Raw genomic sequence first — 25,773 nt, 5'->3', positions numbered from 1 at the left:
GAGCAGTGAAGTGTTATACCTTCTAGTGTGACAAAGTGTAGATCTTGAACACTTTTTTATTAGTAGTGTAGGTTGTTCAAGTTTGGGTTTGTTTTTATTTTTTTTAATTTAAATGAAAAATGGAGCAGTAAGTTTTAGGATATGTAGCGCTGTTTCAGGATGTGCTTTCTTTTAACAGTGTGAAAGGAAAGAAGAGTTTATTGACAGAATAAAACAGCTGGATATTGAAACCCAAGCTGCCATTGTGTCACACATTCAGGAGGTAGGATTATTAGTATTGTCTGTTTTGAGGTTGTATCTATCTCTCCCTTCCTTGACTTAAGAGGATTTTTTTGCTGTAAAATACTAATGCTTAGAATTTCATAACGGATTCATGAACTTCACAAAAAAGAAAATTGATTATGTCACTACACTCAAATTATAAGATGAAAATTATAGGTGCTAGGATCATTATTTGGCTCAGTTATCTTTTAAGGAGATGCAGTGGTAAATGCCTTGCTTGCTACTTATAAGGTAAGGTACTTGTAAGGTTCCATGTGCAATATTGACAAAATCCATGTGTGTCTTAGAAGCTGCAGAACCCTGTGCACCAGTGGTGTAAGCACTTAGTCCCAAAGCCCTGTGGTAGGTGACACAGCCTGCCCAGTGACCTCTGAGCTAGCTTGTCTTAAATAGCTGAAATTGGACATATGCTCTGTTTGAAAAGGTGTTTGGTCCAATGACAAGCATTCTTGGATTTCTATGGCTTCAGAAGAAGGAAAGCATATGGATAGGCTTACCAAAGAATACAGAAAGTCTCTTACTTTGGAGAGCCAAGTGGAAGTGCCCCTCACTGGGAGTGGGTGCTGACTGTGCCCAGGTGTTAGTGCATGCAGCTGTAGAAAGCCTGGTACACTCAAATTTGAGGAAAAAATAGGAGAAGTCTTCAGACAGGAACTTTTTTTCTTAACACTTAAAAAATAGTTCATTTTTAGGAAAGAAAAAAAAATCGTGATGAGCTAAGCACATGGTTATAACAAAAGCTGGAACAGTCATTAACTGAGCTTGAGAGACCTGCCTGATGTTTCTGCTAAATGATTCAAAGTAAATCAATTTAGGTATGGTAACAGTTGAAAGATACACTGCTAGCAGCAACCAGAAGTATTTCTGCAGCTGATACAGCTCCTCCCAGCTGTATTGTGAATTCATTGAAATCAGAGATTCTTCTGAATGTTCAGTGTGGGATTAGTCCCTTCTCTGTGGGAATCACCTCAGGGTCAGTGAGACAGCTGCACGCTTCTAATATGAGAGCGTGCATGCTGCTGATCATAATATTTATCTGATCACTTTTAAAAATCAGGCTTAATAATTATAAAAAATTTAAATACTGGGTAGTGTTACAGTTAAGTACTTGCATTTATTATTTGCAGACTGACTTTGGTAAAATGGATGTGTTTTTTAATTTATGAATAGAAGAAATGAGGGGACGCTGCATATATGGTGAACAGATTTTCAGCTCACCCAGTGGAAAGACATACTTTTTTGTTCCTATTCCTAGGTGACTCACAATCAGGAGAATGTCTTTGACTTGCAGTGGCTGGAGCTCCCAGATATGGCCCCAGAAGAACTAGAGTCTCTCTCCAGGAATATGGTTTTCCACCTCAGGAGGCTCATTGATGAGAGAGATGAATGCACAGAAGTATGAGGACATATCTCTCCCATATAGAGCTCATGAGAAGCAGCAGATGTGGGCTCCATTCCTTCTCTTGTGTCTTGTTTGTGCACTAGGTTTCTATTTCTTTTGCAAGTTTCTATTACACCTCTGAAAATTTTAGAAAGATCTTGACTTTTCCATTGATTTTTGTGTAAGCACTAAGATGTGGTGAAGTGATTGGTGAAGAGGAATTGAGCAGTCTCTCCATGAAGTGGAGACCAGATGTCTCTGCATGTCATTCAGGCAGAGCCTGCTAGTATCTTTGGCATCTACCCTCCTGGACTCCATTGTTTTCTCTAGCTTTTTTGATTCATCAGTTCCTTTCCCTTCAGATCTCTGGAGAAGCCTTTTCCCCTTCTTTAGCCTTTTAATCTTCTGCTTTTGACTGCCATTGTGTTAATTAAAACTGTTAGTTGTTACAGGTTTTTATTAATTCTTCAAGGCAAATAGACTACTTATTTTGAACACTGGAAGAGGAATGCTTTAGTGGTTAGAGCATAGTGGAGATTTCTTTCCTCTTCTGTAAAACCTTCAATCCTGGCTGTCACTTGACTTCTGTAGGCCAGACTAATAATTTCCTGAATCTAAAAATAATCTTTAGGTATTTTTAAAACAATGTATAAATACACTATTTATCTCTTGGCACTACACAGTCTTTTGTGTTTCCAGGTCATTGTAGATCTCACTCAAGAAAGAGATTATCTGCAGTCTCAGCAACCCCCAAGCCCTCTGAAAGTACCAAGTCCAGATTCTTCACCAAACCCTGCCAACCCTCTTTCTAATGAAGAAAAACAGCACCTTGCAGTTGAGCTGGCAGACACAAAGGCTAAATTGAGAAGAATCCGTCAGGAGCTGTAAGTTGCTATATTTTTGTGTTTCTAGACAGACTTGCATATTAAGTGTTATGCATCCTGAAAGTGCAGGAGCCTGTTGGTTTCAGTATACTGGCTTCCATAAGAGCTCTCAGAATCACACATTTCAAATCAGAGCAGTAGGAAGCTAGTAGTGTGTTCCATCTTTTCTTCTTTTATAGTTGGGCTTTAAATGTGAAGTGATGGCTATTTCCATTCTTGTTTTTGTGTCTCATCTCTCTCTCTCTTCCACCCTTCAAAATACCAACTGCTAGCTTTAGTTTTTAACTTAAAGTGGAAGCTGTCTATGACAGCAGTTGCACCAATGAGATTTAAACATAGGAACTTAGTATAAAAATAGAGTTGCAAACTCTATATCCGTGATATATGTATGGTATCATGAAAAAATGATGAAGCTGTCATAACAAAGAATATGCTGGGAGATTTTTCTCTTCCTTTACAGATTCCTGGCAGTGTCCATATAATCAATATTGTTTCAGGATAGAAAAAAAATTACTAAGATTTTTCTAATCCTTTTCAGGGAAGAGAAGTCTGAGCAGCTTGCAGATTCTAAACATGAAGTTGAGCAGCTCACCCTAGAGCTGCAAAAAATAAAGCAAGAGGTGAGATGGGCTTGTTTTACTGTGATAATCTTCCCTATTTAAAAAAAGAAATCCTGTTTCAGTGTGAGGCTGAAATTACTGCTATGCCTGCTTTATAATAAAGAAATCAACTTAGTCCAGCAAGCTGTTTAAAGATTGTGGTTGTGGCATAGCAGTGCTGTGCTTGCCACTTAGCTGTTGAGAGCAGTCTCATCTGTTCAGCTTACAAACAGCCTAGTAGTGCCTGAAGCTTGTGCAGCATCACACATTAGTAGTGTCAGAGGTCCAACAGGCTGAGCAACCTCTCTGTCCTGTAGAGAATTTACTGGCTACTAGGAGAATTCTTACTCCTCAACCAGGGCAATACTATTTGTCTATGCTTACAATCATAGTAAGTAAATACAAAAAAATAAAACTTAAAGTACATGCTTAAAAGTATTAGTTTAGATTTTTCTCCCTGCTTATCCTTGGCAGAACATGCACCTTGCTTCAGATGCTCGCTCTGCCCGAGCCTACAGAGATGAGCTCGATTCCCTGAGAGAGAAGGCAAACCGCGTGGAGAGACTCGAGATGGAGCTGGTTCGGTGCAAAGAGAAACTTCACGATGTGGAGTTTTACAAAGCTCGCATGGAGGCAAGTGAAAATTAAGAGAAAGATTTGCTGAGTAATCCTTAATGTTTGGCTTTTGTTGTTTTACTAGTTCATGTGTCATTTGTCATTGAGCTGACCATAGCAGAACATCAGAGCAAGTAGAAGTTTCATAACATACATCATAGCTATTGACTGAGCATCATTAAAACTTCTTTCAGTAGAGGAAGTACTTGATGCACACAAAATAAATGCCCATTAGTTTTAAAAAACTCTGCTTACTCCAACATTATGTGGCTAAACAGGACAGACCTTGTCTGGATGCTTTTTCTAGAGTCCAGATCTTTAGTTTAGCTTTAGGTAAATTCCCTCTGTTCCAGAGTTGTTCCTTGGACCAACATTTTATATACCATCTATACATTAATTAAATGAATGTTTGGGTGTTTTTCCGTAGGGCTTTGTAGCAGATGGAACTGTTGTTAAAATGGCATTTTTAAGGATGACCTCAGATGACAAATTCTAGCCACCTCTTTTTGAAACTGTTACTTGTAGTAGAAAGGAGAAAAATTTTGGATCCTCCCTAGTGTCATGAGTGGGGTATGTCAATGAGAAATGCGTGGCTTTGTTCCGGTATTAATGTCAGTTACTCAGCTTAGTCACCAGCAGCTATGCCCATCCTGGAATTATTAATTGAATTAGGTTACAAAAGACCTTAGAGATCGTCTGGCCAAACTCACTGGCTCAGCATGGCTGATACTAAATTTAGGTAGGACTGCTCTTACTTTCTGTTCTTTCAGTTCTTTGAGGAATTCACACCAAAACTCCCAATAATCCACATATGTAACACTTCAGCCAAAGTCAAATAAATATCCAGACTGCTGAACGAATGGAGGTTCAGTAGTTGACAGCCTCACTATAATTAGATAAAATCCCAAGTCCGAGATAGAAGAGTGATGTTGCCAGGCCTCTGGTTGAGAGCACAGACCTTATTTTTCTGCTCTATAAACTCTACTTTGTAGGTGATTTTTTTTTCCCGTCTTTAACCTAAGGGGCAGCTAAGCTGCGGCTTCTTATGAATAGGTTCACTAAAATGGATGGTTATTAAATGAAGCAATAGGCTGCAAAAAGCCTGTCTTGCCTCTTGGTAAATCCCAGTTTGCATTAGGAAGTATGAAACTCTGCCTCTCTCTGCTTTCCTCCCTCGAGCTGGGAAATCAGTCATGCTGTACCCTGGCACACTGGCTATCAGAGAGCCATCCTGGTGTTCCCCTTCTGATTGTGCACTGGAGGTGTTTAACTTCACCTGCTGCTCAGATAATTTGGAGTTCAGAGAGGAGTTTTTGTGTCCCCTTCATCTGAGATCAAGGGAGTAGTCTTCTTGATTGTCCCAGAGCCAGTGGTTTCCTGCACTGCTGCATGTCCTGCACTACTAATCTTGCTTAACATAGCATTCTATTCATTCATAGAGACTTCTATGTTAGTTCTTCTAATGCTCCTCACTCTCTCTTCCCCCCTGTCAGTTTTTGGTGGAAATATGGAATGTCAGAGATGAGTGCTGGCTCTCCAGGGATACCTCCCTGCAATACTATCATGGTTTAACTCTAGCCAGCAGCCAAGCCTCTCACAGCCACTCACTCACTCCTCACCAGTGAGATCAGAGAGCAAATTGTAAGGGTAAAAGCTGGAAAACTCATGGGTTGAGATAAAGACAGTTTAATAGGGAAAGCAAAAGCCACACGCACAAGCAAAGCACACCATGGAATTAATTCACTGCTATGGACAGGCAGGTGTTCAGCCATCTTCAGGATAGCAGAACCCCATCACTTGTAACAGTAACTTGGAAAGTGAAACACCAACACTCCAAAATGTCCTCCCCTTCCGTCTTCTTCTCCCTACTTTATATACGGAGCATAATGCCATATGGTCTGGGATATCCCTTCAGTCACTTTGGGTTACCTGTGCTGGCTGTGTCTCCTCCCACCTTCCCATGCACCCCCAACTTCCTCACTAACATGGCAGCACAGAAAGCAGAAAAGGCCTTGGCTCTGTGTGAACCCTACTCAGCAATACCAAAAACATCTGTATTATCAACACTGTTCAGCCAAATCCAGAACACAGACCCTTAATAGCCATTTGGCCTACCCCAGCTAAAACCAGTAAAATACAGTAGTGGGACCAGGAATGTTTTCCCACTGATCTGACACGTCTAGTTTGGAGCCGTAGTGTGGCTTTTAGCAGAAGTCACTATTGTAGGAGCTGAGCTCTTCTGGCAGCCAGCAGGATTGCACAGCTGTCTGCAGGGTGCTGTTTAGGTTTAGAATAGACAGCGAATTTCACATTCTCACCACTCCCTTTCCCATCATTGATCAAGTTTTGACTCAGCTATGGAGTGACAGCACTAAGCAGCAGGCAAACTCCATTGGTCTCAGGCTGGTGCATTCAGGGGATTCCACAGGGCCCTATTCTGTGTTTTTGTGGTCACAGAATAGTGCAAAGGCTGCACATTTTAGCCAGTATCCAGCTTTCCACGGGGCCTCAGTTTTCTGTCAAATCTGACTCAAGTCCTCTGCCCCTCCAAAAGAAGAATTAATGACTGGGGTTAATGTAGTCTCTGCTTAGATTTGTTCAGGGATGTAACATGGTAGAGATTTTTACTTCTAGATAGCACAGTGATTATTCTTTCATGGCATTTACTGATTGCCAATGGCTTGCTGAACTCCAACCCTTAAGACCTGAACAAATCATCCACAGCACACAGTGAAAATGTAAGTGTGTGTTCAGCATCAGCTACTTTTCTATGGTAATGTGATACCTTAAGGCTCACAGAGTCTTGACAGGGGTGTTAATAAGCAGTGCCAGATTGGTAGGTGAGAAGAAAAAGAGGATTTAGTGTTGTGCATCAATGCAGAAAGCTATTAAATGAGCTTTTAAAATCTTTTCCTTCCTGGTATTGCAGGAGTGCAAAAGGTTCAAGTCTGTATGTCAATGTAACACATTTAGGGCTTGTGTGGTGCTTTCCTTCTTTGTGTATCTTGACAAATTGTTCAGGAGTGACGTTTTAGTTGAACCATTGTTCAAGGAACATGAATGTCCTCTGGAGCCTTCCTGCTGATGTGGCTTAATGAGGTCACAACTGTGAATGTGAAGGAGCAGCTCAGTGCAGGGCTTCCTCCACTGAGGTGCTTTTCTGCAGTGCAAAGCTCCCTTCCAGGATTCATCTCCGCTGAATCTTTTGCTGTTCCATGGGATGAAATTATTTCCTAAGGCCAAGGAGTATGCTTTTCCCAGTTTTCCTCCTTCTCACCATAATAAAATTTCTATGCAGGATTACAGGAGGAATCTCTTGTCAATTAAAAAAAAAAACAAAAACAAAAGCATCTCTTACATGTTATCATATGAGTGTTCAATGTTTGATTATCACAAGATGTTAACTGTGCTATGGCTCAGTAGCAACAGCTTCTGAACTGCCAGAAGGCAAAGGTTTGAACTGGGTTCGGATGCAGGTGCAAATTCTCTCTTTTCAGATTTAAACAATCTCATTGCTACTCTAGTTTCTGAAAATGTTTCCTAGTGGCAACACACCTGATTGTGCAACCATTTATCCCCAGAGTTAATTTTAACCATCTGAATGCACAGCGCACATTCTTAAAGCTATTTCAAGTTACAGTTGATAGGGCATCAAACCACAATATGTAATTCATTTTAGAAACTGCAAAAGCTGAGTTATACTCAGTGTATTAAACAAAAAAAATCCACAGCTAACTGTTTTTGTTGCTGATTTTAAAATAAACTTATAGCTATAAAATAATGTTAGCAAATTTGTTAATTCAATTAAAAATGAACTTTAATTCCAGTGGAAGCAGCACCTCCCCATGACCACCACCTGCTGACTGTCTAACAAGTGTGATTTGTAGCCAGATAGATTTTTAGGTCAGCTGTGTTATTTCTCCAAATTCTGAGAGACGTTAGTGCTGACAGCTGACAAGTTTTAGTTAGGACAGCTTTGCTTCCCAGGCTTTGAGATGTAACTCTGCAAAACTCCCATGGACTAATTATTTAAATTATATGAACTTTTCAATATTAAGACAACCTCAGATCATGGTGATCTGAGAGTGAGCAATGTCTACCTCGTCACAGCAGGCATTTCCACCTGGTTATTAATTTAATATTTCATCAGAACTACTTTGAACTGGCATGACTGCCCATCCTGGGTGCTCAATGGAAAGTGCTTCAGTTTTCCATATACTGCAGTTCCCACTGGTGTGTGGTTTGTACCAGAGCCTGCATATGTGTATATACTTGGCACATAGTTTGACTCTTGATGAGACACTGAAATAACTAGTTCTTGCTCGGTAGGCAGTTTTAAGGGTAGTTATGAGGTCATGTCTTTGAGGTCAGGCACCACTTTAGTTCTTAGGGCTGTGGTCCAGATTGAGTGTGGTGATCTAGCAAAGTAAACTCTTGGCACATTGATGTTTCATTACAGATATTCTGGCAGCTTCCATAACACCCAGCAGTTTTTGTGCCATGCACTTCTTCCAGTCTGTCATCTGTTTTGTGTCAGCCTTTAAAGTTTGCCCACCCTGAAGTGACCTTGTTAGCTCAGACTTGGCCCAAAATGCAAGTTCTGTAATTTTAGTGTTTCAGTATTATTGTTATTTTAGTTACTTGCATACTCAGACATTTTAATTGGAGATGAACCTCTTCACAAACGCTGACATACTTGTCCTTTTAGTGCTATTATAGTAGGGAAATTTTTCCTCTCAGGATTTGCAAGTTGGTAGCTGACCCATTGAGAGATCAAGGGCAGTATGGTACTGCGTAAGATAGACTTTCCATATTATTCCATATACAGTCAAGCTGCAGCAAACAACTGTGACTATGAAAGGCTTTTAAATGACAGCCCCCTGTAGTATCAAAAGGCAGGGGGAGTGGCTATCATCAGACACTCTTAACGCATTCTTTACATCTATCTTTTCTTTTTTTCTTTTCTTTCTGTTTGCTTTTTAAATATGTGAGCTTAAGGCTGATTCCACCCCAAAAAATGAGAATGTAGTTGCTGATTAAGCTATGAAAGTGATTTCTCATGCCTGGTGATCTTTCAGGAATCTACTTGGTTTGGCTGTTTGTGGTCTAAGAGACCAGACATGAACACTGTGTCAGCAGAGACATCACATTTGAAGTCAGTTATCCAGGAATAAACTTGTCAAGCATTTTGTCCTGTTTGCACATTTTCTGGTTTTACATATTTCATTGGAACAGCAGAATGGATGGGGAGAGAAGGGAGGAAATCAGAGAATGACAAAGTTTCTGTAGAGAATCAATCTGCTTCTTGCCCAGTTGTAACTCATCTGGGGAAAATTCCTTACTGTATCCATTTAATCTTTGAAATGCTGATGCATTCCTGTTATAGAACATTTGTCTTGGACTCAAGACCTATCTGAGGATCAACAAAAGTAAAAGCCAGCAGTGAGTTATTATAGCTTGAAATGAGACATACTTGATAAATGTGTTTAAAACATGACCAACATTTCATGGCCAGATTTCGTGCATTGGATGTTTCATGTTTCCAGAATAAGATACTTGAATGCACAGAGTTTCATTGTTATTTGCAAGGAACAGTTGCAGTGCAGTATAATTAACTTGTTTCTAATGCTGTGGCTACAACAAAGTAGTAAATTAAACTTCTACTCAGTAAAACCAGATCCAAAAGCTCTAATGAGTAAGCAACATGGCTCATGCAGTTCATGCTCATGTGTTTAGTGGGGAAATGGCAGGGGGTGTTCAGTGGTAAGTGTAAAACAACTTCTACTGTTCATGTGAATTAGGATTCTGTTCATGAAAGAGAGAGAGAGAAACTTTAATAAACAGACATTTGCACATGTACTAAAACAGCAATGTGGATCTTGAATGTATTGATGGATACTGTTCCCTATCCCTTGAAAGTAAATAATCTATTTTGAAGCTGGGAAAATAAGGGACTATGATAAATTGGCAAAGGAATTGGTATTATAACAGTGATTTTGGAATAGAACAATTGCTCTTCTGTGTGCTTCTGTTGATCTAGCCTCATATAAAGCAAAAGAAATTCCATTAAGCTTGTAAAATTCAGGAGAAAAAACTCTAAGAAATATTAGATTTACTTGTATAATGACTCAAAGGTAATAAAACATACTGTCATCTCTCATTAAAATAGTAGATAAAAGTCTTTCTTTGAAACAAACATGTCAGATTTCCTTCTTGTTTTTTGCAATGTCACTTTATGAAAATCACTTGGTCTATGAAAAGTCAGTAAGAAATTAACACTCTTACTTTTTTTCCCTAGGAATTAAGAGAGGACAACATTGTATTAATTGAAACAAAGGCCATGCTAGAAGAACAGCTAACCATGGCAAGAGCTCGTGGTGATAAGCTGCATGAATTAGAGAAGGAAAATTTGCAGTTGAAATCCAAACTTCATGATGTAGAGCTGGTATGCACTTTCTTTTTCGTTATGCTAATTTGACTTTCATTTTTATCCTTATGTTACAAAATCAAGTCAGAGAAACTGGAGACAGGCAAATAAATCAATAGTGCTTTTGAAGGTTTTTAGATTGAACTTTCTGTACATGAATTCTTGAAATAGTGTAATGTTAACAGTGTAGGTACTGCCAGTGCTACTTTGTATGAGATTGAGTTTTATTTTATGCAGAAGGTATATCACAATTTTAAAATACAGACTGCTTTCATACGTTTTGTTAACGGAGATACTAAAATCTGTTTAAGTAGAAACCTCTTAAATGTAGGAAATAAAATCTACTCTGTTTCCAACAAGAAAGACTATTTACTAATCTCCAGCCATTACAGAGTCTTTAAGAATCCATTGTCACTGTAAAAGTCACAAAATTCCAAAATTTATGTGTAAATCAGAGAGTGGGGTCTCAGCACAGGAAGGACATGGACCTGTTGGAGTGAGTCCAGAGGAGGCTCTCCAAGATGATGAGAGGGATGGGGCACCTCTCCTGTGAGCAAAGGCTGAGAAAATTGCATTTCTCCCAGCCTGGAGAAGAGGGGTCTCCAGGGTGGTGTAATAGCTGCCTTGCAGGAGGGAGCCTAAAAGAAAGATGGTGAGAGATGTTTTACAAGGGCATGTGGTGATAGGACAAGTGGGAACAGCTTCAAACTAAGAGAGTAGGTTTAGATTAGATAGTAGGAAGAAGAAATTCTTCACTGTAAGGATGTTGAGATTTCCCAGAGAAGTCGTAGATGCCCCATCCCTAGAAGTGTTCAAGGCCAGGTTGGACAGAGCTTTGAGCAATGTGGTCTAGTGGGAAGTGCCCCTTCCCATGGCAAGAACTGCATAATCTTTAGTGTCACTTCCATCCCAAATCATTTTATGATTCTGTGATTCGGGATATTATAAAGGTCATGTCATGCTCAGCTTTTCCAAAGTTGCTGGAGATTTTGCATGCTTTTCTGGGTGACTTGATGAATTTTTGGTTATGGTTTCTGACAGCTTGAGAACCACTGAGGCAGCATTTCAGTTCCCACAAAAGCAAATGTCTGAAATAGTCACAAGAAGCAACAATAGATTAATTCTCCAGATCTGTTTTCAGGAGTTAGAATTCATATTACAAGGCAGGTGTTACTTGCTGATCCATATGACTGTGTCCAAGGCTGATGTGATAAATTGAAGCTCTGCAGAATTTATGGTTCTATCTGAAGAATTTCCAGTGTGTTCAGAGCATGATGCTACATGTTTTTGAAGAGCTTAGCTCTGGAGACATCTTGAATCCAGTCTGCCATACTAGTCCTGGCCTGTAGTGGCCCTGCCATGCCCCTCTCTCCATGTCTATCATGGAGCAGAGCTGGTGCTAAACAGGGCTAGTTGGGCTTTGCTTTCTGTGGCTTATATAGGTAGCCCACAGCAAACATTCAATGCTGAGGATGTGTTTCATTATAAAACCACAGTGTTTAAGGAGATTCTTCTACCCCCAACATACACAGTGTTTGTAGCAGCTCAGCCCAGAATCTTACAGAGGAGCTGAACGTGCTTTTGTTCACGTGTGTCTTGCACAGGACCGGGACACAGACAAGAAGAGAATTGAAGAGCTGCTGGAGGAGAACATGGTCCTGGAGATTGCACAGAAACAGAGCATGAACGAGTCTGCACATCTAGGCTGGGAACTAGAACAACTGTCTAAAAGCACTGATCTTGCAGATAGTGAGTACCAGCTGGGGTAGCTGTGGTGTTTGTGGTCTGCTTCAGAACAAATAGATTGGTTGACTGAGATGGGAACAGAAGTTTAATCCAAGATTGGAAAGCTTCCCTCATTCAGCCACTTGACTTTGACCTTGATTTTTTTTTTAACTTCTAAAATGTATTAATCTTCCTTTCACTTTCTTTTGAAAGCATCAAAACGTTTTGCTTTTGTTTTGTTCATCACTGAGAAAGTGACTTTTAAGTATCACACCTTAATAAAAATTTTAAAAAAAGAGAAAGCTTTGTAAATGACACAGCAGAAATGTCACATTGAATATTTCTAACTGAATGGTTGGGTGGAGTCTGTGATCTTTAGTATTCTTTAGTACAGTTAATACAGACAATTAACTGGTCTTTAAGTCCCAGGAAGTAATGTATGCTGAAGTCATTTATTTTTACTAGATACTGAAAAATGTATGCAGTTAGAATAACTGGCTGATTTTTTTTTTTGTTTGTTTGAGTGGTTGGTTTGATTTCCGTAACTATCACAAACATAACTGATTCTTTCTTCACTGGAAAGGTTTTAGCGTTGGTTCCTGTGTTTGTGTTTAACATTTATTCTGTTTATCATACCAGCCTAAATAACAATTCCAAGTGGAACTTGGGAAATATAAGCTATTTCCTCTAATTCAACATGCAGCTTTTATTGAGTATTCACCTTATTTTGCTAAGACTTGCATGTTTGGCTTTGTGTACCAGGAACCGTTGAACTTGAAGACAAAGGAATAAATTAGAGTAAGCAGATGTTTTCAGTGAAACTGTCTAGAATAGCTTTGTTTTGTAGAACAGCTGTGTGTGTGGCTGACACAAAGTCTGAAATCTTCTTGCTGTCTAGGATCTGAATTCTCTTCACTAAGATTAATGGCTAGTTAATTGTTACTTCTAAATAATAATCTTGCAAAGCAGGTTATGCCAGCCTGAGAAATGAATGCCACTCTATTATTCCTTCTGTGTAATCAAGGATATTGCTCATTGTGCTAGTGGGGTGAAAACACAGTTCTGTCAAAACTTAGAAATTTTAATCAAGATATTCCAGGAAAATGTAAAAATACCTAAATTTTATGGCCTGTTTAAAATATCAAGTTTTGTTCTCTTACTGATTTTCTTTCACTATTAATGTAATAGAAGGAAGAATGCTAGTTTTATTTTGTTAACTCTTATTTACTAATTTCTATTGAACATAACTTCCAAAATTTCCTTGAGTGATTTATCACTGCGCTGATGTTTAGCATTTTAGCACTGGAGCTTCAGAAACTCTCTGATTAACCAAAGAAAAAGAATGAGGAACTGAGAACATCCATAAACTTGCATTCAGTAGGTGAAGGAAGCTGAATTTTTTTTTTTAATAACATTTAACTTTGGACTTCTATTTCATGGAAGTGCTGTTCTGATTTTACAGTAATTCTCTTTAAGAAGTTTTATTTCAATCCATGTTGTTGTTCTGAATGCAGTTTGTTTGTACAAATACAGACTGCAAAACTCTTCTGGAAAATCTCCCATTCCTGGATATCAAAGTGACTCTGCAAGGGTGGCAGGTAGAAGATTTTACCAGCTAGTTTGGTGTATTTTATTAAAAATAATTTTTAAAATAAACACTGGGAAAAGTAATTTAGGTGGACTTCATTTCAAAACAGAACTCACCTGGAGTATTTAGTTAATGTTAACTATTTGAATCTTCACTTGACCAAAGCTTCCAGGTGATGCTTCATAAAAGAGACAAAGAGGATTTTACCAATTTCAGAAAGCTGACAGCTTAAAGTACTCAGTGTACTGTAGTGCTTATTAATTTTCTTAGATTTAAAGACAGTGTTAAAGTCAGTTTCGTATGAAATGTGGTTTTGAGATGATGGGTAGCAATCATTTCATGTGAACAAGAAGGTTGCTCTTGTAATTATTCAAATGCTGGGCAGAGAAATGAACAGAGCAGTGAGGCTCAGGTGATGGATTTTGAGGCTGAGAGGTAGTGAGACTTTTGATCTACAAGCATTGAGTAAAATAACATCTCTGTTGTAAAACTTGAATAAATTTTTTAGTTCTAAGATTTCAACTTCAGACACTTCTCAGATCAGCATTCTTATGGGTGTTCTGTGCCTGTGTACCTAGCAGGAAATTATTCTCTGTGATTCAGCATACTCTTGATGAAGAAGCTGTAAAGATAAGCACTAGAATTCTCTTTTGTAAGAATTTTTTCTATTACTAAATGTGATTGAATACCTGAGTTTTCACTAGTAGGGGGTTTACTTTCTGCCTCAATTTATTTCCTATGATGAAAGTATGACATGGTATCAAAGTGTATTTTGTTACTAACATTAGAACATGCTCCCAACATGACTAAAACAAATTTAAGAAGAGTTAAGAAAGTAAGCAACTTTTGAGATGTCTGGCTGTTCAGAGAGTACTCAGTTTATTAAAGTATTAATGATTATCTGTGAAAATGGATTCTGTTTTTAACCAAGTATTTATTTAGCAGTCTTGCTGAAATTGTAAGACCAACAGCAGTAATCTTCACCCAAGTGGATCTTGTGCACCTCAGAAGGAGATTTTTGTGAATTGATTAGTGCAACCTTCTGCTTCTCATGTTTCAACAGCCAGAAAGTCCTTTGTGTTTGAGTTGAATGAATGTGCTTCGAGTCGAATACTAAAGCTAGAGAAGGATAATCAGAGCTTGCAGAACACAATCCAGGAGTTGAGAGATGCCTCCTTGACCTCCAGAGAGAGCAGCCTAAAGTTTGTGGAACTGGAAAAGGAAAATCAGCAGCTTAGCAAAAAGGTAATTTGCTCACAGGAACAAACGGAGCTCTTAGGTTTTTTAAACACGTGTGCAGCATTCCTGAATGATGAGAGTTTCCAGGGAGTTCACCTGTGATTCCCCTAAGACTGACCATGATTTTGGTCCTGTCTATTTAATTGCATTCTAATGCAATTCGATTTTAATGATTTTATTTCATGTCTTCTACTTCACTGCCTGCTTATGTGCATCACTGTAAGAAAAAGTAACTGTTCCTGGTTTTCAGTCCTGTTTGTCTGTCATTGTACTGTTGACTGTGTCCCTTTCTATTGTCTCATTGGACTATTTCTGTTTTTTTGAAAGTTTAGTAATTTTTACCTGTAAGTCAACTAAATTACACAGGCGAATTCAGCAGTTTACAATTCAGCAAAATTACGCAGGTGAATTCAGGTTCTAAGTGTCTTTCTCGCTGTCCAGAATCCTGGACCTGCTTTTTCTTTTTCTTGTCTTCTTGACTGTTAAAAGTTCGCTAGTGTCTCTCTCTCTATGCAAAGATCTCAGTTCTTTCAATCTTTGTAACAAACATGTGGGTCATCACTTTGTAAATTTACTTACATGTATGTGTGTGTTGTACTCTGTTATTAACTGTGATTACATTTAGCTCTAATGCCAGCTCAGTGCTTGTCCCTGTGAAACACACTGCTCAGTTCACCTCCAACTACCTAAGCCTTATTTTTGTCTGACCACTTATTGAATCCTCAGTTCTGATGAACTGAGCCAAGTGCTGCTGGGGAAAAAGGATGCTTCCTACTCTAAAGTATAAAACGTTTTCATGTTGGAATTTTACACGTACCTACCAGTCATAAATTATCCAGAATATAAGGCTCATTTCTCCTTTTCCCATTACTGCTGTAACCTGTGTGTGTGAGACATGGATGCAAGGATTTCAGTTCTGTTTGGCTTGCCTGTGAGCTAGCTGAATTCCTTAAAGGTTAATGGGAAAAAGCACCTAGATATGAATGCTGCCTGTGGATTCCTAGATTGTAACAAGCCCATTTCTCTGCCAGGGAGAACAGTATCCAGCACTGGATCATTCCATCTTCTGGAGAAATTAATTTGCTAAGTTGCTATCAGTTCTGCTTCTTTCCTTTATTTTGGGAACAAGGAAAACTGCAAACCCTACTCTTCCTTCCACACTTCTATTTATGACCTGTTGTGTATAAGTAATTCAATCCTGCTCTAATTTACATCCTAAAATTGGAGATGGAGGCATAGAAAGCACTCAGCAGATACCTGTGGTGTGCAGCAATTTAAGTCACTTGAACAACTGTGGTTAACCTCTGGCTTTGCCCCAGGCAGATTCCTGTGGGCACCTCCTGTTACAGCACTTTATTGGTACCAAGTTTTCGATTCCCCTCAGTTAGAATACAGCAAGGTATGCCAGGGGAAATAATAGGCAAAGTCTCTGATTTGTTGCAAAATGTTTATTACAGTGTGCAAGAGATCTGGAGGAGTGTTAAAGTCAAGCACGTGTAAGTCAGAGGACAAGAGATAAAGAAGTATTTTTCTCAAATGTTTTGTGTCTTTGGGGTTCTTTTGGTAACATTCCTAAAATACCCATAGTAAAATCTTGTCTCCCTAAAGTTGTTTAACTGAGCTGAGATTTCATCCACTGTCTGAGACTTTAAAAATTGTTGTTTGAATATGCTTGTTTATCTGCTGATCTAGTTGGTGGGATCATGTAGCCGAAACAAGATTATTCAGGTAGTAAAAGAGGAGATGTTATAAAGGAAAAGCCATGTACATTTCTTTTCCTTTCTTCCAAGGTTTTCAGAGGAGGTAGTAGTAGAAAACCCTCCTTCCAGGTACACTCAAGTAGTAGCAGTTCAAGTCTGTTATCTCTGCCTTTCTGACTTACTGAAAAGAGTTGTAAACAGTAACGTCTTACTTGCCTCCAGTTTTCTGGGAAGTGCAGATGCAGATCAGCTGTTGCTGAGCTACTGAGTTTGTTGCAGCTTTCTCTGAACAGCTCCTCTGAGGCTAATGAACCTCCACATGGCTGCATTTCTGATGGCTGAGCCCTCCTTATCTCCAATCTAGGCAGCCCCTGCTTGTTTAAACACTTCCTGTAATGAGGGGCATGTTGACACAGGCAGAGCCCAGCCTCCAGCTATTTCCCACTTGTAAGAATTAGGTTTAATACCCCTTTCATTGACATTTTCACTGTTGGCAGAGTTGATAATACCAAAACAAAAATGAGCTGATACTTGTGAAGAGCTGTAGGTGCTCACAGTACTTTGCAAGCTTAAAAAGGAATTATTTCCTGACTTGGGAAGTATAGTTCCCAGAACCTCTTGGTTCTAAGTACTGAAGAGCTACTGCTTTGCTGTTCTTCATGCATTACAAGTACAACTTTCAAAATTAATAAGTGAGAAAACTTTGTTTGTTGTAGGACTGGAGCCTTATTCACAAATCTTTCAATGCAATATTGTCATCTGCTGGGGAAAAGAGGGCCAACAGAACACAGGGAGTGGGAGTGTAAACTTGATCACTCCAGTGCTTTAGTGTTTTTCCTCTGTTCCTGTTTTAGGTTGGTGTTTTGGTTTTATAGTGCTGTTGCTCACTGAAGTGTCTCAGTAACTCTATCTACATTCACTGGTAGAGTAAGACCATCAGTGATGGAGAAGGTAGGAGGAGGCAAGTTCCTCAGGAAGGGGAATACCAGAAACTTAATCACTGTTGACAGGAGCACAACAGGGCACTCAGCAGGCAGGTGAACTAAGCATTTCTTACTGCTGTGCTTTATATGCTCTGATCTTAAAAGGCATGAGGAAGATTCTTAGCACTATGAGAAAAACAAGACAGTCCATTTCCTCCTCTGAGACTGATAACTGCAGGAGAGGGGGATTTAATCTTTCAGCCATAGTCCCAGTCTCATTTCTCTCTGGTCTTCAGAATGACTTAAAGTGCAAATAGTCGTTGTGTTGAGCTGTGGTTGATGTGCTTTGATGTATTCTCTTCACACAGATTGAGAAGTTGCAAAATCAAATTGAAAAAGAGAAGCAAAGCAATCAAGATTTGGAAGCCTTGAGTGAGGATCTGATAAAAGATAAAGAGCAGCTACAAGTTGTCATGGAGACTCTAAAAGCCGACAAAGAGAGACAGGTTCGAACTTCTCAAATGTAGTATAACAACATGTGCTCAGTAATGGTAATTCAGTGATGCCATTTAGAGCATCTGGTTCTCTCAGGTAGATAAGGCAATTTGAGAGCTATTAAGTGCAGGTTGAACTTGTTCAAACCTAGGTTAAAAGCTTCTTCAAGTGTAAAAGCCCAGCATGTTTTGCTGATTCTTGCTCTTGTTGCCATAAGGGGATCTTCAGGCTACTATATGAACAGACATTTCCCCTTGAGGGGAAAAAAGCCCCTGGATCTTACTAAATGGAATACCAACTAGTTTTAGGATGTGCAAATAAATCCCCACTTTGTTGCTGAAGATTGGTCTTCCACCACCTGTATGGTGTGATTGGTTTGGTTGAGGTTCTTTAGCCACCCAGCCTTTTTGCTCTATTTAAAAGAGATGCCGAGAAAGTACTTATGTCTTCTGGATTGACATGTTAATTGCCCTTCAGCTTTTACCACTGCAGTTTATGTGCAGTGCCTGAAAACACTCTTATTACGGGTTTGTGCAAGTATCATTTGAATTAATTTGACAAATGAAAAAAATACAGACACAGGTCATTAGAGACTGGTCTGAATATTCTCAACCTGTATTAAAATTTAAGTTTTTGTGAGGTGTAAATTAAATAGCAAAATGTCTTATTTGTGTAGTTCTTTTCATCTTGAAGGATTTTTACCTAGACTTCTCCCTGGGAAACTGCACTTTACCGAAAAGTCTTACATTTTAGTTAGAACAAATACAGTCTTTGTGGCAGGAATTAGTAGATGGTTTGAAGGTAGGGCAGGAAGTAAAAACAGAAATATTCCCAGTTGTTAAAAAAAAGCAGTTTGTGATTTTTTCAGGTCTAGACCCTTTTGATTTGTGTGTATGTTGTCTGGTATAAGAATCAAATGCAAATTGCAGTCTAAATTACAATTGCATCAGCTGAAATTTGACCAGTGGGGTAAGTGTACTGTCCTTACAGGAAGTGTGTCTTTAATGACATCTGTAACTGCTCCACATTTTCAAGTATTCTGAGGTTCCTGACACATTACCAGAGATAATTTCAATCTTCAGATCCCAAAGATGAAGGTAAACCTAGATAGAAAGATATCCCCTATTAAGAATGATTTGTAACAAAGCATCTTCTCCAAGGTATTCTCTGAAGGTCCTCTGTCTGCTTTCTCCTTCTGCCCCAGCCTTCTTGGATGGTAGCAGGAATGTAGCACAGTTTTTAATTTACTGAAATCATGAGTTACCAGAGGTAACAATTTTTTTCAATAGTTTGGGTTCTTGGTTATAGTCAGTAATTTGCTGAGAAATTTGTCTTAGATTAAATGGATATGATTTTGCTAACAATCATCTCTCTGCTTTAGGACTAATTTGTATTGCACTTGTAGGGTAGATGAATAACATTTGTACAACTGTTTATGTAGATAAAGGACCTTAAACAAGAAAATGATCACCTTAATCAAGTTGTCTTATCCCTGAGACAAAGATCACAAGTGAGCAGTGAGGCAAGAGTGAAAGATATTGAAAAAGAGAACAGGATCCTTCATGAAACGGTAACTGAGACGAGTAGCAAACTGAACAAGCTGGAATTTGAGAAGAAACAATTACAAAAGGATTTTGACCAGGTTAGAGAAAAAGTAGAAAGAGTGGAAGAAATGGAAAAAGAGCTCCACCGGCTGGAGAGGGAGAATGAACAGCTCACAAAAAAGGCAGCAGTGATGAAAATAGTGACAGAAAAAGTGGAAGTTCTTGAGCAAGAGAATGGCAATCTGGAAGTGGAAAATAGGAAACTAAGAAAATCATTGGACACATTACAAAATATTTCCATCCGTCTTGGTGACCTGGAAAGGGACAACAAGCAATTGGATGAAGAAAATCTGGAGCTTAGAAGAGTGGTAGAGACCATGAGATTTACCAGCACAAAAATGGCACAAATAGAAGCAGAAAATAAAGATTTGGAGAGGGAGAAAGAGGACTTAAGAAAGAATGTGGAAATGTTAAAAGCAATGAACAAGAAATCAGAGAGGCTGGAGCTAAGCTATCAGAGTATCAATTCTGAAAACCAGAGACTTCAGCAAATTGTGGAGAACAGCAGTAAAAAGATCCAGGAATTAGAAAAAGAAGTTCAAGGAATGGAGAGTGAAAATCAGGTCCTCCAGAGGAACCTTGAAGAGCTAAAGGTTTCTGCCAAACGGCTAGAGAGGTTAGAAAAGGAAAACAAAGCCCTAGAACAAGCAATGTCTCAGCTAGAAAAAGACAAAAAAATGCTAGAGAAAGAAACCAAGCGACTTTGGCAGCAAGTGGAGCTGAAAGATGCTATTTTGGATGACAGTACAGTAAAGTTGGCAGTTGCTGAGAAGGAAAACAAGACACTAGAAAAGGAAATTGCTCGATTCAGAGATTCATCTAGTAAACTGAAAGAGTTTGAAAAGGACAATAAAGACCTCCTAAAGCAAGTTACAATTGATAAGAGAACACTAGCTACACTGAGAGAGGTAAGCAAAATAATTCTCCTGGGTTGTATGCTGCTTTTTTTTCCAGCTCAGTGAAGTACTAAAGGGATATATCTTTTCTGCAGGACATCATCACAGCCTTAACAACAGTCACTGGCAAGTGTTGCCTTGGAAAGTGGAACATGCCAAGAACTGCACTTGGTGCAGTATTCCACTTTGTGTCCACAATACAGAGTCTCAAAATGATGTCTTTTTTCCATGCAGAATAAAATTTTTCAACAGCTGTGTGGTGCCTGTTAACTAAAGACTGATACTTTTCTAACTATGACCACAGAATTCATTGCTAACTTGAGAGCTCCAGCAGGGAAGACTGACTCTCAGGTCTAGAAATTTCTAGCACTTGCTGAGGACACATTGACATCCCTGTTCTGAAAGAGACAAAACTATCTCAGATGACCAACCTAAACCAGTTGCACCAAGATTTTTGCTTTGCAGCTGCCTTACAGCATCTTTCCCCAAATGCTTCCCTGCTGAGTGAGAGCACGATGAGGAGCAGTGACCTCTCCCTGCACCAAGCATTAGGACATTGGCAATCTAAGATGGGTGTGCTAGAACCTGACACTCTTATAAGCGGCCTGTGAGCAGATTCAAGTTGTTGTTGCAACTTGCTCTTCATTGCCTGCTTTGGCTGCTTTTGTCATGCCAGATATAGGATTTCCTGTGAAGGAGCATTAAAAGGAAAAAGAGTTGTGCTGTAGTAGTTCAGTGAAATAGATAAGTTTAGCAAGATTAATACAGTAAGCAATCACTTACATCAAGGTTTAGTTTTATTTCAATTTTTGAAGCATTAGTCTAATTTTGAGGAAGAGAAATAAACTCTGTCAGAAATAATTGACACAGTCCCAAGATACATTTCTATCCAAATTTCCTTAAAAATTAATAAAACAATATAATTTCTAAGAGTTCCTTTATAATCTTTCCATTCTCAGGCTTTTGCAGATTTCCAGTAGTGCAGACCCATACAGTAGCCCATCTTCTTTTCCTTAGTTACTTTCTATAGATCTTGCAGAAGTTCATGGCTTTGAAGGGACCTCTTTACAGATCACTGACCTGGCACTGGCCTTAACCATATGGTTTTTTTACCTTGCCATGCAAATGAATTCATGGCTAAATTTGTGATGTCAGAGGACTATTTAATACCTACGATTTAACAAAGTATTTTTATAAAATTTTATTCTTGCTTCTGTTTGATACTCATGGTAATTTTCTATTTTATTTTAAGTTCTTCAGTACCTTTTTTGTTCTTTCTTTATATGTCGTTTAAGAAAGCTTTTAGCAGAAACACAAGCAATGTAGATCTCTATGGTGCATTTGTATTTCAGAGAATTTTAAATTTTTCACACTTAGCTATGCACCAAAAATAATTTGTTCTTTTTAGAAACGCAGGCTGGCACTATGTCTCCCCCGGCCATTTCCACACAGACCACTTCACTGGCATAACAGCACAGCCTTGTCCCAGTGTACCTTCTGGTACAGCACCGCCAAGTCTTCTCCTTGTATGACTTCCTTGCTGGATTCTGCTTTAGTTTCTTCCCAAAGAAACCTAAATGAAACCAGGCTGCATCAGTAGATACTAGAATAAGTGACCAAGCTCTCGTGTCCAGAACTGTCCTGTCTCTTACACTACAATGTAGTTACAGTTTTGTAATCTTGGGCAGTAATTTACCATATGTCAGAAGCTCAGTGCTTTATTCACTATTGACTCTGCTACCAAGTTCCTTGGTAATAACATCATAGCCATAATATCTCAGGAGACTTCCATAGTGAAGTCTTGTTGCTCCTCTGTGTGTGTGCGCCAGTGCTGGCAGGGCTTTTTGTCCTAGCTGAGAGGTGGGAACTCCCTCTGCTGGTGTCCCCTGTGTGGCACAGAGATGGGGTGGTGTCTCCTGGCCCGCACATTGCCTCCTTCAGCACGCAGGCACAAAGCCAGCGTTGGCAGAAGTAGTTCAGTACAGTGAGTGAGACAAAGGCCAAAAGAAGCATTCTGCAGGTTTTTTCCAAGTAACCTATAAATAAAAGCAGTAAGTTTAATTCTGCACTCAGCTGTCACTGATGAAGAATTTTAGCTGACCTATTTGAAACTAGGATTTTATCCAATTAATTTATCCAATTAATTTTTCGGTACTCTTTAAAAAAATGTATAGTGCTGGATAATTACCACCACCCTTGGCATAGCAACTAATCCTGTTAATGTTGTTTCAGGATTTGGTCCTGGAGAAGCTAAAGAGTCAGAAGTTGTCTAGTGAGCTGGACAAACTGAGCCAGGAACTGGAGAAGATGGGATTGAGCAAAGAGTTGCTGCTGGAGGATAACAATGGGAATGATGACACGTAAGGAGACTGAGCTCTTCCACTCATTGTTTTGCCTCAGCCTAACCGAAGCCCTTTGCCTTTCTTTTTGGTTCTCATCTGCCTCCTTGCCATTACTCTTAACAGTTTTGGACATAAACCACATTTTTCTGAGGCAAGCTTGGCAGCATACTGTAAATTTTGCAAAATATTTTCTTGGGTGGAAGGAAGAAATGCCACTTTCTCTCTTCATGCTAGCAGTGTTACTCCAGTTCCTCTGTACTCCCCAGCAGAGTAGTGGGATAGCTATTTCAGTGGGTATTTCTCTTTGTGTTCTCTTTAACAGGTGAGAACAGTGTCTATTAAACAGTATCTATTATTATTTCGTGTAATTGGTGATCCAGATACTTGTTAATATAAACATAGATTTTGCCTAAGAAATATCTGATGGCAAAGAATTCCTTTGTAAGTCCTATAGTAATGAACACAGAAAATCCCAACAACCTGTGTGTATATTGGCTTCTTGGTAAGACCTACTTAGAGAAACATACCCATCTTGGAGAAGTTTTTAAACTGTGGATCTTCCTCCTTGTCAAGAATAGGTGAAAGAGCCATAAGAAGAGTTTTCTGTAGTGTAACTATGGGAAAAAGAGAGAAAGTTATTTTCTTCCAAGTTATGTAACTCTTTGATTTTTCTGTAGAGCCATGCTGGTGTTAACATCTATTAAAATTGATTGGATTCTCCCTAAGTGAATTCCTCAGCTATAATATATCAGTAGCAACCTGCAGCAGTAGACGAAATCATTTTCCTGAAGAAGCATGTATAATTTAACATGTAGTGAGATTGGGAATGGATGAAGATGGAGTCTGCTATTTAGATGGTGGCTCATATCCTAGTAGCACATATTGGAAAGCTATTACCTTATTTTTCAGAAAATACAAGGTTCTGGAAAGCAAAACTCAATCAGCACTAAAATCAACTCTAGCTGTGAAAGAGGAAAAGATTGCAATGCTGGAAGCTCAAGTGAAAGACTTTCTGAACTTGAACCAGCAATTACAGAATGATCTAAATATGGTAAGAGCTTAAGTGAATTTTAATTTTTCACATTGCAGTTTTTTTGTTTTGAAGTTTGATATTTTTATTTTTTTTTTTTAAGGACAGGTTGGTTCATCTCCCTGTACACATCCTTTCCAAGAACTGTTTTTCGCTGGACAGGCTTTTTTTTTTTTGTCCCTTTCTGTGTAAAGACACAAAACTCATAAAAAAATTTTGTGCTAGGGGCACATGAGGGGGGCTTTTCTTAGGTAATTGCTCTTTGTAGATCTGTTTTCCCCTGTTTTTTTCATTGGTATGGCTGTGTTTTTCTGCCTTGTTTAGTGGAAACATAGGCTGAGGAAGACTGCAGTTGAAACATCTCGCCTAAGAACAGCCTGATTTGTTAGTGACACTGGGCTTGAGTCTAAAGGCACCTGACTGGAGGCCAAGAGATGTAGATTCTTCCACCTGTGTCTTAGCTTCCTTGTCTGTGAAGTGGGGTAATGGTTGTTGAATCTCTGGAAGTCTGTATAGTGCAAGAGAGGAATGACATTTCTCCCATCATTATTAATGCATGATTACAGTTCCCTCAGTGTTGAAGGTTGTTGCTTGTTGTGTGTGTAGGCGAAGAAGGACTCTGATGCACTTAAGCAGACTCAGCAGGATGGGCAGTGTGCTCAGAAGTCACTGAGGAATTCAGCAGAGAAGCTCATTCCCAACGAGCAAATGAATGAGAAATTGGAAATGGGGCACCAGGAGGCTACCACAGAACTGCTGAAACTGAAGGACAGGGCCATTGAACTGGAAAGGAATGTAAGCCTTCTCTCTCCTATTTCCTCTTCGCTCATAGACTTCTCCTATGCTCTTGAGTGGGTTGGTGGAAACTGGATTTTTGAGCTTCAAGGAACCTGGAAGGTTTTCTGGAGCACCCAAGTCTACCAGATTCCTTGGGTGTCTCTTAGGACTGCATGGGACTTAAGTGCTTCATCTGTCTTGTGTCCCATCTTTGCAGGGATTAATCCTGTGTTTAACATCCGTCCTACCTTCATGTAGTGCTGTGAAGAGGTTTTTTTATGCCTTTGTTGCAGAATGATCATCATTTACTGGTTCTCGATCCTTGGTAGGATTCCAGATGATCAGGACAGCTGTTTCTTTTCTTCCTGTCACTCCTTCGATGCCATCTCTCTTTCAGAATGCAGCCCTGCATACTGAGAAGCAGCTGCTTAAGGAACAGCTAAAGCATTTGGAAACACAGAATGTCTCCTTCAACAATCAGATCCTGACACTACAGAAGCAAAATATCTTCCTTCAGGAACATAACACTGCCCTGCAGACACAGACAGCCAAACTCCAGGTCAGGACATCCTTGTACTTCTGTTCCAGAATATTGGATTTTATTATAGCAGTAGTGTGGAGAAGATGACAGCTAATAATGAAATGTTTATGTTGGTAGGCTGATGTAATGATGGAAAGATGAGGCCCAGGAGAGCTTAGTTTGAGATCTGAATTTCTCCAAGCTAAAAGGGAAACTGGGTTTGTAGCAAATGTCTGGCAGCTACCTTCAGCAAGAAGGTGGTTATTTAGAGATAATTAATTAAAATTAATGCAGCAAAATCCAGATATGTTATTGCAGAAGCTACACTTTTGAAATAAAAACAGCTTTGCTCTGCTTTGTTGTGTTAATGCTGTACCTGTGAAAGAGCTCGGCAGAAATGGAAAGAGGACACAAGTCAGTTTCCTATAGGCATTGTAGCAGTGAGTTCCAATCACAGTTTTCAGGCTTTCAGTCAAAATGTCCAAGTTGCCAGTGGAAAATATACTCTTAAAAATTACTTGACTTAAAAAAAACTAAAGTTGCTTTGAGAAAGACCAGTTTCAATGGACAACCTTGGATCTGCTCTCTTTTTTTATTGTGTGACTGTCACTTTTCAAGCTGTTTCTCTTGCATATTCAGAGATTGGGGGTTTTTTTTCTCAGTTATTTCCTATCTGTAATTGACTTATATTAGCAACATATAAAATCTGTGCACCATCTCTCTACTGAAATTAGATTTGTTATGAA

At 39.1% G+C, this 25,773-nt stretch overlaps 1 protein-coding gene and 1 long non-coding RNA gene across 4 annotated transcripts in view; one reads left to right on the top strand and one right to left on the bottom strand.

Annotated features, from left to right (window-relative positions):
- The window catches only part of CCDC88C (coiled-coil and HOOK domain protein 88C), a 94,770-nt gene that overhangs the window by 48,331 nt on the left and 20,666 nt on the right, over positions 1-25,773 (top strand). For all 3 annotated transcript variants that reach the window (XM_014869887.2, XM_088167470.1, XM_088167469.1), the window contains exons 6-19: positions 179-262; positions 1,538-1,678; positions 2,363-2,547; positions 3,086-3,167; positions 3,621-3,779; positions 10,060-10,206; positions 11,793-11,937; positions 14,565-14,746; positions 17,732-17,869; positions 19,300-20,370; positions 22,591-22,718; positions 23,610-23,751; positions 24,337-24,525; positions 24,905-25,066. In XM_014869887.2, the coding sequence (XP_014725373.2) occupies positions 179-262; positions 1,538-1,678; positions 2,363-2,547; positions 3,086-3,167; positions 3,621-3,779; positions 10,060-10,206; positions 11,793-11,937; positions 14,565-14,746; positions 17,732-17,869; positions 19,300-20,370; positions 22,591-22,718; positions 23,610-23,751; positions 24,337-24,525; positions 24,905-25,066 (2,955 nt within the window). The remainder of the gene's footprint in view (positions 1-178; positions 263-1,537; positions 1,679-2,362; positions 2,548-3,085; positions 3,168-3,620; positions 3,780-10,059; positions 10,207-11,792; positions 11,938-14,564; positions 14,747-17,731; positions 17,870-19,299; positions 20,371-22,590; positions 22,719-23,609; positions 23,752-24,336; positions 24,526-24,904; positions 25,067-25,773) is intronic.
- Positions 21,138-24,911, bottom strand: LOC148223403 (uncharacterized). Its single transcript, XR_015804675.1, has 3 exons — positions 24,756-24,911; positions 23,228-23,314; positions 21,138-22,394 (listed from the first exon to the last, which is right to left on the bottom strand). It is a non-coding gene; the product is annotated as an uncharacterized LOC148223403 (long non-coding RNA).

Source organism: Sturnus vulgaris, chromosome 6 (genome assembly GCF_052056855.1).
Source record: "Sturnus vulgaris isolate bStuVul1 chromosome 6, bStuVul1.hap1, whole genome shotgun sequence".
Classification (NCBI taxonomy): Eukaryota; Metazoa; Chordata; class Aves; order Passeriformes; family Sturnidae; genus Sturnus; species Sturnus vulgaris.
The sequence above is the reverse complement of the archived record's forward strand: the minus strand, read 5'-3'. Positions and strand labels throughout refer to the sequence as shown.